At 40.3% G+C, this 14,941-nt stretch overlaps 1 protein-coding gene across 1 annotated transcript in view; it reads left to right on the plus strand.

Moving 5' to 3' along the window:
* Positions 1 to 14,941, plus strand: part of LOC147724582 (fibrocystin-L-like) — a 2,246,326-nt gene that overhangs the window by 2,127,838 nt on the left and 103,547 nt on the right. The window contains exon 81 of the mRNA XM_086918063.1: positions 13,125 to 13,274. Within this exon, the coding sequence (XP_086774189.1) occupies positions 13,125 to 13,274 (150 nt within the window). The remainder of the gene's footprint in view (positions 1 to 13,124; positions 13,275 to 14,941) is intronic.

The following is a 14,941-nucleotide window of genomic DNA, read 5'->3' on the forward strand; positions in this document are numbered from 1 at the left end:
TTTTATCTCCAAAGACGAATTTTGTAGGTCACATGGCTCATTATCTACCTTACTCAGCGTTTTTTCACTTTTGCTTATATTGAATATACCGAAATACTTCTTGCTTTTTTTATTAGACTGAGTAGACTATTTTTCATGTATTTCTTTATCCTGATTTCGCAGTAATTCATTATATTGTTTTGGACTATCTGCACTAGTCTTCTTTTGTCCTATTTATTGGTTTAGTATAGTAATTACGGAGTTACATTTAGCCTTGTTTCTTGCTTTTCGTACTTTTTTCTTTTTTTTTTTTCAAACTAAAGAACGGAGAAGTTACTTGCTTGTCCCCGAGTTCTATTTCTTTTGTAAACAGTCCTATAGGTTTTTGTGCAGTATTTGATAACAACCTTTCTTGCTGATGATCTTGAGCTGTTACCTTTATCTTCTTATGCTTGCTTGGCATTTCGCTCAGCGGGTTCAACTGAGCAAAATCACTTTGTAATTTTGTACTTCTAATTAGTTCAATATCTTTTGTTTTTCTGTTTTCCCGTTGTTCGTTTGACCTTTCAATTTGAAGGCTCAATTCACATCCGGTATTGTTGCCAATTTATTAATTATTGGGGCACACATAAGTCTAAATATGAGGCAGCTGCTTGCGTTTGAGCTCTTAATATCAGGTTATTTAGTGTTGATAATCTCCGATCTATTCTGGCCACTGCATTTGCCATGACAATAAGTAAGTCAATTTGTACCTCCATTTTATTTGATTGAATTGTAAGACCTTCCAGTGTCAGGTGCAAAGTTCTATACAATATGTCCCATATTGCCCCTAGATACTGTTTACCCAAAGTTGGTGAAGTTTGGCTTTGCAGGCATTCAGAATCACATTATGAAGTATTTATGGAGCCAACTGAACAGTTTATTTGTTCTTCCTCTTTCTTTTTTGACGTATGTGGGCATTTTTTATCACTGTGGGTATGATTGCTACATGGAGTACTCCAAAGCTGTAAGTTATCCTCTTTTATTCAAAGTTCTCCTTTTTGTGATGCTCTTCAAATTTGCCAAAACGCTCATTAAAGGGTATGTTGTTCTCCATATCCAATATTATCTCTGTATTTAAACCCAAGGGGTTCATACTGTCACTTAATACTCTGTACTGTAATTCCTGAGAACCAGCTACTGGTGACTTATCTAGTTTAATTTAGGAACTGGGGGCATTGAGTCAGTCTCAATTTTGCTTTTTTTTTTATTCCTACTTTAACTTCCAGAGGGAGGTGGGCCCCCGATATCAGAACTTTCTGAGGTCTATTAAGTCTGCATCATCTTGTGCCATTTGAATTGTTGATGCTTTTGTTAGCATTTCCAGGTCCGTGTTATGCCGCTCTAGAATGCCTTCTTTTTTCCCCAAGATATTTAACGTTAATTATGTTTTGTGGATTTTGACCCCAACATGCAGCTTGTGTCTTACAATATAGCTTGATCTGAGGTTGAAGGTTAGTTGTTTCTTTCTCCGTTTGTATTAACAGCATGGCTTCAATGGGATCTTTCATAACATCAAATTTGTGAGAAATTTTCATAGATTTGTGAGAAATTTTAATAGATTTTCAAACAGCAAAAAATCGGCGAAATTAAAGATCGATTCCCTCCTGAGGTTTTTTGCTTTTACTCTTTTTGATGTTATTTAACCCTGCAGTTTCTTTGTTCTTCTTGTAGGGGGAGTAGGAGCTCTTTCTTTACCTGAGCACATGCTTCCTACTACTATTAAATTTAACAACTGCCAGAAGTGATGATATTGGTGCAATAATCCGTCCCTAATACTAGCTTGATTCTTGCTTAATGATTTTTAGAGTGTCTCAAAGTTAAATAAAAACTAAAGGGGTTCTGCATTATGGTACCTGATGTAAAACTACTGCAGGTTGTACTTGACCCTCCTCAGCCCACCAGTGCATGCCCTTTCCAAGAACCAGGAACTCACAGCTGCACAACACTTGTCTGGGAGACGGAAGTAGCAAAAGGAAATAAAGACTATGGCCAGCTATCTTTATGATGCAATGTGCTCTGACTGGCAGCCCCTTGAGTGCGATCAGAGAGGGGTATCATAGTAACTTTCTCCTCTTACTAGTATAGTGTACGTGTCAAGCGGAGCTCCTAGGAGGGTAGTTGAGATTTTGTTGTGCCTGTAAGCACCAAAATAGTACAGACTAATTTGGAGATTATGACTGCATGTACCACATTTTGGAACTCAGGTCGAAATGGTGAAATGATTAATTTCCCTAAGTAGCCTGTGTCGGTATAGTATGCCTTTAGTGGTGGACTGAATGTGAGCAATCATATTTAGGTGATTGGCAAGAGGGAATCAGACAGTTTTCTTTTACTTTACTAAGCTTTATTTTGGTTCACGAAACCATAAAAGTGTAAATAAAACCAGAAAAGCATTAAAATATTAGCAGTTCTTAAAAATGTGAAAACACAATGATGTGCCGACTAAATCATTGCAACAGTTCGTTATAATAAAATGATATCAATAGAACACTGAAACACTAAATTCTAAGAAAACATTTAATCATATATTGCTGTGTACAACTAAGGGTGGTCATGAAGTGCACAGATTTAGTCTAAAGGGTGGCATAACCCTGCTTTGATCTGCTAACAGCACAGTGAAAGACACTCAACCAGGTGGTGTTAAGGGAGCGAGTAAAGACATCCTATTAGAATCATTTCATCAACTTTGCTCTTATAGACCAACTTCAATGTTAAGATTTGACCACACCACAGGCAATAGGCTCGTTAGTTTCAATGTGCATGAGTCTAAGTGTCATGTGGCACTGTCTGATTCCAAGCTGCTTACAAATCAGCAGAACCCATTGCTTCCTTGGGCACTCATGGCTTGGACAAAAAAAATAGATAGTGTAGTATAGATTCATCTGCCTGAAGGCATAATGGGCACACATTGCTCAAATCGGAGATACCTTCCTATTTAGTGAAAAAGCAATTGACAGTAAGAGAACCGAAACTTGATATACGTTTAGCACGAGACATTTCCCCCTTACCAACACTTTTCATCACCTTGGAAGGTAATCTTGGAACTCGCTTCATCTCTACCAACACCAGGAATTTGGATAGGAACACTGTTCTGAGTTACTTGCAACTCCTCAACATCCACATCAACCCAGTCGTACTTACGTATTTGCACTTGTTTGTCTTTTGCATAGACTTCCTTAACATGTCCTATGTACAAAGCAATTCTATTTGCATTCCACAAAGTTACATAGGATCTTGGGGGCATATGTAGGTAGCCGTTTGCGATTCGCAAACGCAGGAATTCGGCGAATTTCGGCGTTTGCGAATTGCAAACAGCGTTTTGATATGTAGGTGCATATTAGCAAAATAAGGAATCGCAAAAATTGCGATTCCTTATTTTGCTCAAGCATTTAAGGAATTGCAATTTTTGCGATTCCTTAAATGCTATGTAGGAGTCAATTAAAAAATGCGATTCAGGCTTAAGGAATTGCAAAATACCGCCTACTCCAAGTAGAAGGTCTTTTGCGATTTCCTTTAAAAATGCATTTTTTTTTAAATTCAAAGTGCCATGTGGCGCACAGACATGCCCTTGGGGCATGTCTGTGCGCCACATGTACTGACAGGCACATTCCAGGGGTGCAACAGTTGTCCTTTGGGCACCCTGGCCCCCTTGGAATTGCGATTCTCAAATTGCGATTTTCTCATAGAATATCGCAATTTGAGAATGTATACCCCTTCATTCCTATGGGCCTCTTAGCCCATAGGAATGAATGGGACACTCATTCCTTAATTGCGATTCGCAATTTGCAAATCGCAATTAAGGAATATTAGGTAATCGCAAAAAAATGTGAATTATTACCTACATTCCATTCTGCGATTCTCAAATAGCGATTCCTTAAAAAATCGCTATTTCAGAATCGCAAAATGGAGATTACCTACATATGCCCCTTAATTACTCTAAGAAGAGCAGAATATTTACTTTCACCTTTGCATACTAATCTCCCTTTCTTGACTTTGACAATATCACCAACTTGCAATTTGACTTTACTCCTTTTACATGCACTAGTCTGCTTTTCAAGTAGAATATTCTGTTTATTATCAGGATACTGTTTAATGTCTTTCACAGACCATGTAACAATCTTAGTGCATTGCAACCAACTCATGTTGTCATTTGTGCGAGGAGATTTTCCCCTGATGAGTTCAAAAGGAGAATAGTTTGTGGATAAACATTTTGTGACTCTATATGCACAAACCATTTTTCTTAACTTATCTTCCCAATCCTTATCATTGCTGTGCACCAGTTCAATGATCCCTTTGATCACTCTTTTGAAGCGCTCAATGCTTCCGTTTCCTTCAGGATGATAAAGAGAGGTGGTTCTCTGAACAATCCCTGTCTTACTGATAAGTTTCTTAAAGCAATCACCTACAAATTACCCACCATTGTGGTAATCTAAGGGGCTACTTCACAGAACTAACGTACAAAAAAATCCTGAATTTACTACTTTTGGTATTCACAGAAGGCATTTAGTAGTCTTAAAGTAGGATTTTGTCTTAAATTAGGATTTTGTCTTAAGTTAGGATTTTGTCTTAAATTAGGATTTTGTCCTAAATTAGGATTTTGTTTTAAATTAGGATTTTGTCCTAAATTAGGATTTTGCCTTAAATTAGGATTTTGTCCTAAATTGGGATTTTGTCCTAAATTGGGATTTTGTCCTAAATTAAACTTAATACAAACTTAAGTTAAACTTAAGTTTAACTTAAGACACAATCTTAATTTAAGACAAAATCCTAATTTAGGACAAATTCCTAATTTAGGACAAAATCCTAATTTAAGACAAAATCTGAGTTTGAGACAAAATCCAAATTTAGGACAAAATCCTAATCTAGGACAAAATCCTAATTTAGGACAAAATCCTAACTTAACTAATATATGATGTTGTACACAAAATCTAACAATTGCACTGAAAAACGAGAAATTCTGGGAGAAACATTATATAAATCATGAGATGTGAGTACCTTGGTGAGAGGTTTCTGATCAGTTCTTAAAGTGACACACATACCCTACATGAACTGACCAAAAATGCTTTAGTCCCCCTGACACAACCAAGAGCCTCCCTCTCAATCACAGAGTATTTTTCCTCTGGTGGTGTTAGTGCTTGGGATGCAAATGCAACAACACATTCCGTGCCATCATTCTGCAATTGGCATAACACAGTTCCCAAACCTTGCCCACTGGCATCTGTTGTAATAAAGCTCTTAAGTTTAGGTTCAAATCCTTGGAGTGCGGGAGCAGAACAAATATCGCTTTTGATACCATCCATACAAGATTGGCACTCCACGGACCATTTACAACAGATCCTTTTTTTTAGTAATTGCCTGATTCAAAATATTTTACTGACAAAATTCTACACACACTTTTTATAATATTCTGCCATTCCCAGAAAGTATCTAACCTCTTCTTTATTTTGGGGTGCTGGAGCTTTCCTAATGGCATCAACTCGCTCAGATTTGGGGTGAATACCACAAGCACTAATCTCATGTTCCAGGTAAGGTACGCTGCTCTTTGCAATTTTACATTTGGACTGTTCTGCAGTTAAACCTTTGCTGTTTAATATGTGAATAATTATAAACAAAACATGTTCTGCTCTATCCTTCCCCATGATAAGGATATCATCCTGGAAAAACAGGACATTCTTAACATCTTAGAAAATAAGATGCATCACATGTTGAAACATCACAGCTGCTGATGCCCAACCAAAGGGAACACATCTGAACTGGAAGGCTCCTATCAGAGTAACAAAAGCAGTGAGATGTTTACTTTTGTTATGGAGGGGAACCTGTTGATACGCAAAAGTTAAATATATTGTGGAAACCACTCCATGTTCTTTGTAGCCGACAATAACTCCGATATTTTATGTAAGGGAAACACATCAACAAAAATATTCTTGTTGAGTTCTCTCAAATCCACACATAAACGGACACGGCCGTTGGACGTACATGCCACGACAAGGGGGGCAACCCAGTACGAAGACTCCACTCAGTCAATTATGGCATTGTCAACTAGTTTCTGAATTTCACTAATAACTTCATCTGTGATGCCAAGAGGAATATTTCTAACTACGAGAATGCAGGGACACTCATTTTCTTTCAAGAAAATTTCATGTGAAAAACCCTTGAGTTAGCCAACACTCCCAGAAAAAATATTAGGGAATTTTGTTATCAACTCCTCACACACACCGTCACTCTCTGCTTTTACACTCAAAACAGGCTCAGCACTATTGAGATCCAAACGTAGTCCTAATTCACACTGATCCCGCCATCCTTAAACGCAAGAACCAGATAGATACACATACATTTTGTATTCAGCTTGTCTCCCTTTAAATTTGAAAATGAGTTTGCGAAAACCCAATATCTCAATAGGTTCACCTGCCTGTATAACTGACTGGATGTATATGAGGACTCTCTAACTCAGGACCTAATACTACTCTGAATAAACGTTCCGGTTTGTCTTTGTTGACAATGGAATACGGTGACCCAGAGTCTGCCATGAGGGTCACAAGTACTCCACCAGCTCTGATTTCACAAACTGTTTTTTTCCTTAATTTATTATCAACTTCATTACTCCCTTCTTGCAAACAACATATTCTGTTTTCTTCATTATCAGAGTCGAAACATTGGTCCTATTGTTCGCACTCTTCCTCCACACATTTCACAGACTTAGATTTCTGACACACAGGTGCAAAATTACCCAACACTTTACAGTATGCACTTCTTTGACTTAAAGCCGGGCATTTTCTATCATTAGCCAAGTGGGAAGGACTACCACAGCAGTAACACTTCACATTAGACTCTGGAGGTTTCACTGTAATTTTTTCTTTAAATATCAATTTCTCATTTTTCTTTTTAGCTTGATCATTGGCGTGTGGAAAATTGGTTTTAACAACTTTCACCACATCATCACTGTTATCCATTTTGCTGTTAGCAATACCAGTTTTTGCACATATCGAGGTTAGTTCAGCTTTGCTGATAATGGCACTCATTTCACAAAAAACTTGCATTGCCATTAATCCATAATTTCGTGCTGGATTTCTTGCATGACCACTCATAACTGCCATATCAAGAGCAGCCGCACTTCCAATCCGCTGTATGCCTGAACCAATGCCCTGGAGTGCAGGCTGTTAGGTGTAAATAGACACTGGTGGGCCTCCCAGGCACAATTGTTCCTTACAGGCTTCAAACTCTTTTTCTTTCTAATCCTCTTTAAGTTCTTCTTAATTTCTTGTTCCTCATGCATAGTTTCTTTTCCGCTCGTCGCAAGTGATGTAATCAATGATGTTGTCTTTTAGGTTATAAAAGATGTACGTAAATTACTTTCAAATCAGTTCACAATTAAATTAGGTTAAGCCCCACCAGGAGCAGTATTCTGCTGCTCAGCCCTTCTAACTTCAACTGTCCCACTCATCCAAGCATAAACACTCTCAACATTCCAACCATTCAATAACCTAAGTCCATGGCTGAGCATGAACTCTGAGGATGATGCATAGTAACTAAGACAAGCCACAATCTAAGCAAATATCACAATATAAAAACACCACATAGATATTCTTGTACCTTTAACAACAGACTTTTCAAAAATACAGATGTGAGCGGGTCAAAACGCGTTGGCAAAAGGAATGATGCGCTTTAGAATAATTGAGCTACTGCTGATGTTTTTATTCTCTTGACTCTACCCAACGCACTGGGGGCAATACCGGATTTTAAACTGTATTCATCCGAACTGGATATTTTACCTAATTCAATTGCTGTCATTCCTTCACTTGTTCTTTCATCAGCACTGCACTTACCTGCATCTCTGACACCCGCTGTAAACCACCAACTCCCCGGGCCACCACAGGTTTTCCCGGTTGTTGTGGAGGGAGCGAAGGCGGCAGATCTATCTAAGTCCGGGTTAGAGGTGCAGGGTGCAGGGGGCGGGGCTACTCATAGCAATACTATATAGCTACTTCATGGAGGCGACGCGCGCCAGTCCGCGCCCAACCGGGGCCGTAACCCCTGGGCAAAATTATTATTTTCCTCATTCACATTCCCATGAAGATCTTATTATGCTCCGCCCTAACCGGCAACATAACTGTGTGATTATGCCAATGGAGAATCAGTCCCTTTCTTGCCCTTGTTGCAATTATTCTTTCTCCTCCAGACCTCATACCCTCGTACCTTTTACTATTGCCATAACGATTCTACACCCCATTCGGAGCTTAAAAAGGAACCACATACCAAAGATTTCTTGTTCTTTAGTATTAACTGTAGGTCTCTTCCAAAACATAAAGAAGATATTCTCGACTTACTTAGAAATTCCCAGCCTGATGCCATCTTTCTGACTGAAACCTGGCTTAATGCCAGCTCCAGTCCTGACATTGCTATAGCTATATCTCATAACTACACAATCCTTAGGATGGACTGTGTGAACAAAATAGGAGGCGGCATTGGAATAATTTTTAAAAAGGACTTTACTTGTAAATGGGAAGAGCTCCTGATGAATAATTGCGAAGCAGGTCTTTTTAAACTCTCTCTTACACCCCAATTTACTTTCTCAGGGATGTTGATCTATCGGCCCCCTGGTTCAGCTGGAGCCTGGGCAGCGGCGCTTCCAGACTTTATTGCCCCTTTTTTACTTGACGCCACCAATTTTTCGATTTTAGGAGACCTGAATTTACATCTTGATGACCCTAACTGCTCCATTAGTTCTACGCTAATTTTGGAACTAGCTGCTTTAAATATTCTTCTATGCAATTCTAGCCCTATGCATAAAGCAGGACATCAACTGGATCCTATTTTCTCCAACTTAAGTAGTATTACATGCAAACCCACACTTCCTTTATTATGGTCGGATCACTTTTTAGTTTGCTACGAGCTTAAACAGGTGGTGAGACATGAGTCATCGTCCGCTACCCCTCATGCAATTTGGTCCAGAAATTGGAAAAAACATAATGTTGATTGTCTTAACGCCCATCTGCTGGAATCCATGCCAAACATAAAGCTAGTCAGCACCACTGATACGGACACCATTTACAGCTGGCTCTCCGCGGCTGTGGATACATGAATTCCTTTAACGAATAATAAAACCAACAGCCATCGTCCTCCTGCCCCATGGTTCTCGGAAAGCTTAAACTAGAAAAAAAACAAATGTAAGGTGCTAGAGAGGCAGTGGAGGAAACACTATGCATCAGCTGAAAGGCACACTTATAAACAGGCCATTAAAGGCTACCAGGCACTATGTAAAGCGGTGCAAGACGAATACATTAAGATAAATATTCTGATGTCTCAAAATAATCCTAAACTACTTTTTAAGGTGGTGCAAGAACTGTCTGGCGCTGCACACCAATTGGAAACCCCAAAGTTACCGGAAATATAATGTGAAAAACTAGCGATGTATTTCAATGATAAAATTGATAACATTTATTCGGAATTTGACATAAATGGAGAACAGCTTTCCAAGCCTAATCATGTGTTAAAAATTTTGCCGCTTCCAATGGGCCATTGGACACTCCGGAGAGTACACTTAACAGATGGTTACCCCTAGACACAGGTCTTTTATGGACACCCTAAATAGCATCAGATCAGGCTCCCCTAAGGACCCCTTCCCAATGTATGTCCTAAAAAAGCTGGACCGATTCTGAAATGGATTAGGGAACTTCCTAATGCCTCACTTGAGGAGGCAATAGTGCCTGCTATTTGGAAACATGCAATGATCCTCCCTTTGTTAAACAAAGCTAATGCTGACCCGGAAGTTTTTTCCAATTTCCGTCCCATTTTTCTGCTTCCCGCCTTTTCCAAAATTTTAGAAAAACATGTTAACAACCAACTGACTCAATTTGTGAACTCCCAAAATATTCTGCATCCGTCCCAATCCGGCTCCAGAACAGGTTTCTCTACCGAGTCGGCACTCCTGGGAGTTACGGAAACCATCAAAGGTGATACAGTGGCACTCATCTTGTTAGATTTGAGTGCCGCTTTTGACACCATATCTCATGAGATCCTTTTTCAAATTTTTAAATTCAAGGGTATTGGTGGCGCTGCTCTGAAATGGTTGGCGAGTTTTCTATCTAATCGTACATTGCAGGTATTCTCAACGGCGACTAACTCCAGACCTCATGTCTCCCTATATAGTGTTCCACAGAGCTCTATTTTGAGCCCACTGCTTTTTAACATTTACATTAGTCCCCCGGCATCCATAGCAGAAGAAGCTGGACTTACAATATATTCTTACGCACACAGCTTATTTTTTCTCTATCCACAGATGATAATTCAAAGGTGTCTTCTCTCCAAATAGGGCTACAAAACATTGCTGGATGGATGCATTCAAATAAACTGAAATTGAACGGTGGGAAAACGGAGCTCCTTATTCTTGGTGGCAATAAAGCTCTTTGGGGCCCACAGCACTGGCCGCTCCAAATGGGTCCCCTTCCCCAGCCGTCGCAATCTGTTCGCAACCTGGGCATCATTATTGATGACCAATTGTCCATGCGACAACAAGCAGTCAGGGTCACCTCAACATGCTTTGCCATTTTGAATGGTTAAAAAAATTTCTATGGATGCTGCCACTTGGAGCTCAAAAGACGGTAGTCCAAGCCTGGATTGTGTTAAAATTGGACTATGGGAATGTCCTATATCTAGGGGCCAACAAGGATCTCATCCGCAGGCTGCAAGTGGCTCAAAACGCTGCAGCCAGACTCTTACATCAGCTTCCAAGAATGGCCTCCATCACCAGGTCCCTTCGCGACTTACACTGGCAAAAGATTAAAAATCGATCTAAATTCAAAGTACTCTGTTACATGCACAGAATCAACGCCGGGAGGATGCCTAGCTATCTTAGTGCTTTAGTTAAACAATACATTCCCACTCGCCTTCTTCGCTCGTCCAAGCAGGCCAAATTTGTGACTCCAAGGTTCAAACTGGCTCGGATGGGTGGTCGATCTTTTACCCAGCTGGCCCCAATTTTGTGGAATTCATTACAACGTTCACTCCGTCTTGAGCATACCTATGTCAAATTTCGGAAATTCATCAAGACATGGTTATTCAATCAGTAAGCTCTAATGGCTGCTATTTCTCCTAACTTATGTTCATAGGCACCGGGAAACCTCCGGGACTAGCTGTTGCGCCATATATACATTTAAATATAAATATATAAATAATATAAAAATAACACATGTCACTGGCTAAATATGCCCTCCCAAAGTTCTTATTTCTGCACCAGCTGTTGATTTCCAGTGTGTAACTTTATAGCATAAAGTCTATGTTCGGATAAAGCTGGCTGGAACATTTAACTAGTCTTGCAAATCACTTCGACTGTCCAACTAATCTACTCATTCAGTAACATCCCTGGTCTACTCAAAGGCTGTTTAAATGCATCTTTCCTTGCTGAAAGGGCACACGTGGTACTGCTGATGGTCTTGACCTGAAGATGTATTATTCATCATCTTTTGCTTTAGATTCCATGTCACTTTAGGTTACTTGCTTATGTTTTTAGCCTCATTCATTATTTCTCCAAAGCCATTGCATTAGAGTAGACATTTCTATATACCCTTGGCTGTATTCCAGACATTTAGGGTGGCCAAAGCTACCAGCTATCACTCCTCGCTTACGGTTTACTCCTCGCTTACCATTTGGTACAACTGTCAGTGTCTTGGCTAACCCATTCTCAAAGATAAAGAAGGAAGCAGCAGGAACAGAGAGATCATGGTTGTAAGAGCACTGTTTAGTTGCCGTACATTCAATTCATTGATGGGCAAAGTGTGGGGCAAGACACAAAACATGTGCTTTCTGTGCAGATGGAAAGTTCCATTCGAGGTTCCTGGGGCCTTATTTATGAAACACTTGCGCCGCCGGTGCGTCACTTTTAACATGGGAAAAAGTGACGCACCGGTGGCGCAAGTCCTTCATAAATAAGGCCACTGGCATTTTGGTAAACGGCGTTCATGGTTCCAGAGCAGTAGGATCATATATTTCAAAAAAAATATTCATATAAAAAATGTACCTTTTTCCAAGAGATTCAAGACGGTTAGTATATATGAAATACCACGTATCGTGTAGCACGTAAATCACATATGTGATGCAATCCTGGAACTGGCATGGCAGTGTGCTTGCAGGGTCGAACTGGCCTACAGGGCAATCAGTCAGTGCCAGATGGGCTGGGCTGAAAGTTTAGTGTGTGGTCTGTTTTTTTGGGCAGTTTATGGGCATGTATTATGATCTGATGGGCCAGGTTTTATTCTTGATTATACTGAAACATTTTTTTTTTGGTGCCCGGGCCTATTTTCGGTCCCAGTCCGACTCTGTGTGTGCTGCTAGAGGTTAGATACTTCCAGTTTGTAAAAAGCTTTGGCATTGGCCCGAGGTCTCACCTATGCATCATCTGTTGGCTTTTTTTCAATGTGTTTTTTAGTTATGCTGCACATCTAAACACGGTTAAAAAACATTGCAAAACTACTCGAGATCCCATAGGCAAGACTAACTGGCTTGGCCAGTGCTTTTTTTGTAGCCTCTTTTGCGTCATCGATGGCTTGTGTGGAGTGGTAGAACATGGAAGTAAAAGCATTTTTCTGCACCACAAGCATGACTGTACACAAGTGTATAAACTATCATAATTACCAGTAGGATATCATCACGACTGTCAAGAGGCTCATTGTTATGATACTGTCATCAAGTTCAGGTGCTTTTACCAACAGCAGTTGGGATTCTGGGACTTGTAGTTGTGCCTTTCCAGCTATATGAACTGGTGAACATGCCATCTCAGCAGATGGGCCTGCAATTTAAGTGTATGATGTGTTGTTGACTAAAAATCAAGCACCAATGAGCATCCTTCTTTTGGGAACCATATATTTTGCTTGTGCCTCAAATAGAGTACGCACTTCATTTGTATAAAAAAAAATTGCTGCTGTTGGTGTGTGCACATAATGGGGGAATATCTGGTAAACCAGATATGGGTGTAAATCACAGTTCTCGTTCTACCTGAATTCACTTGTCTCAAAATATGACTCATTCGCCAGACTTTTGTACTAGTAGATCATATGTTTCATTTTTGTGTACATGTACTTTATATCAAACATGCCTTTCTATTTTTCCAGATGGCAAGTAGTGAAGTAACAGAAAGAACCGAAGCACCAGCAAGTTTTGTGTCTACTGTAACCAAACTCGTTGTTGTTATCCAGCCTGAGGCAGGATTACCGGGGGAACTGCTTACTCAACAACCCTCGATACAGGCAGTGGATGACAATGTAAGGCATAGTTTGTAATCTTTATTTGTACTATTGCACTGTTCTCTGATGTATTGTTCTTAGAAGATTTAAGAGCCTCACTTAGAGTTGATTGGTAACTGAAAATGCTCCAGTTTATGGAGAAAATTCCATACAGTGTAGAAATTCTGCTAGTGGATCCTGCTATGCATTTGGAGTTTCCGGCATCAACAGGATGATCTCCGAGTTACCACTCATCTTGAAGTGAAGCTCAGGATGCTCCTGTCCGTATTGCACAAATCAAGTTTTACCTGAAACTGGTTGAATGTCTTTATTCTACTGTCTTTTAATATATATATAGAATTTTTTTTATTAAACATTCATCGACATGTAGCATACAATAAAGAGAAATCAAGTACAGTTCAATCAGCGAAAGCAATAATAGACACATTTTTGCATTAAAGTACTGTGGGAATGGGTTTTGGGGTGGGGGCATCGTCTGAATCAATGCTGTGCGGCGAGTCACAAATATTTAATTTATTCTACTGTCTTGGTATATTTTTGGTTGTCAATATTGAATTGAGATAATATTTGCTCCAATTCGAGGAGTCTGTCCTGGGAGCCCAGCTGTGATCAGTTCTTTAGGTCATGTGCAAATATATGGTTGTTAGATTTGGGGGTCTCTAGTTGGCACATGTAGGTACTTGTGACAAATAGCGACCCTTGCCTCTAGTTAAGGTAAGAGAGTACACTCCTAAAATAACCCCTGCTCACCCCCTTGGAAGCTTGGCACAAGCAGACAGGCTAATCTCAGAGGCAGTGTGTAAAGCATTTCTGACCGCATATAGTAACCCAGTGACAACACTACAAATGGACACCACACAAGATTTATATAAAAAATAAGTATTCTTTATATAGACTTAACACAAGACCACAAATGACAAAAATCCACAATACTATACTTAAAAATGGTAGTTCTAGCTTAGTTCTGTTCAGTCCTTAAGATGTGACGCTTTGCGTTAATGGACTTAACGATGCGTTACGCTTCCACAACAAAAGTGATGCAGCGAAGGAAATGTGGCAAAGTTCCGGTGCAAAGAAATAAAGATGTGAAGATTTTCCTGATGCAGCACGCTTCTCCGATGATGCGCGTAGTCTCGGTTCGATGCGTCAGCTTCAGCGGCGACACCCTTCTTCAGCGATGGGATGGCAACAGCCTCAGCTGTGGCACTCTTCTCCGACATTGCGAGAGGCTTCAGCACAATGCGACAACTACAGCGGCGACATCCAAGATGTGATGGCAGCAGCTCCGACGGTGGTGTGCTTCTCCGTGGATGCGAGGCGCTTTTTTTAATGCGGTGCAATACGACAGCTATATCGGTGACATCCAAGATGCGACGGCAGCAGCAGCGACGGTGACACACTTCTCCCTCGTTGCAAGACACTTCTCATGATGCGGTGCAATACAACAGCTACAGCACCGACATTCACGATGCGACGGCAGCAGCAGCGATGGCAACACGCTTCCTCGTCATTGCGAGACGCTTCTCTCGATGCGATGCAATATGACAGCTACACCGCCGACATTCACAATGCAACCTCAGCGACGGCGACACGCTTCTACCTCGTTGAGTCGCGCTTTCAGCTCCTTGCGACATGCAGTCCCTCAGAAGGCCCAAAAACAGCAGCAGGCACTTCCAAAGAACTCT

Source organism: Lissotriton vulgaris, chromosome 4_1 (genome assembly GCF_964263255.1).
Source record: "Lissotriton vulgaris chromosome 4_1, aLisVul1.2, whole genome shotgun sequence".
Classification (NCBI taxonomy): domain Eukaryota; kingdom Metazoa; phylum Chordata; class Amphibia; order Caudata; family Salamandridae; genus Lissotriton; species Lissotriton vulgaris.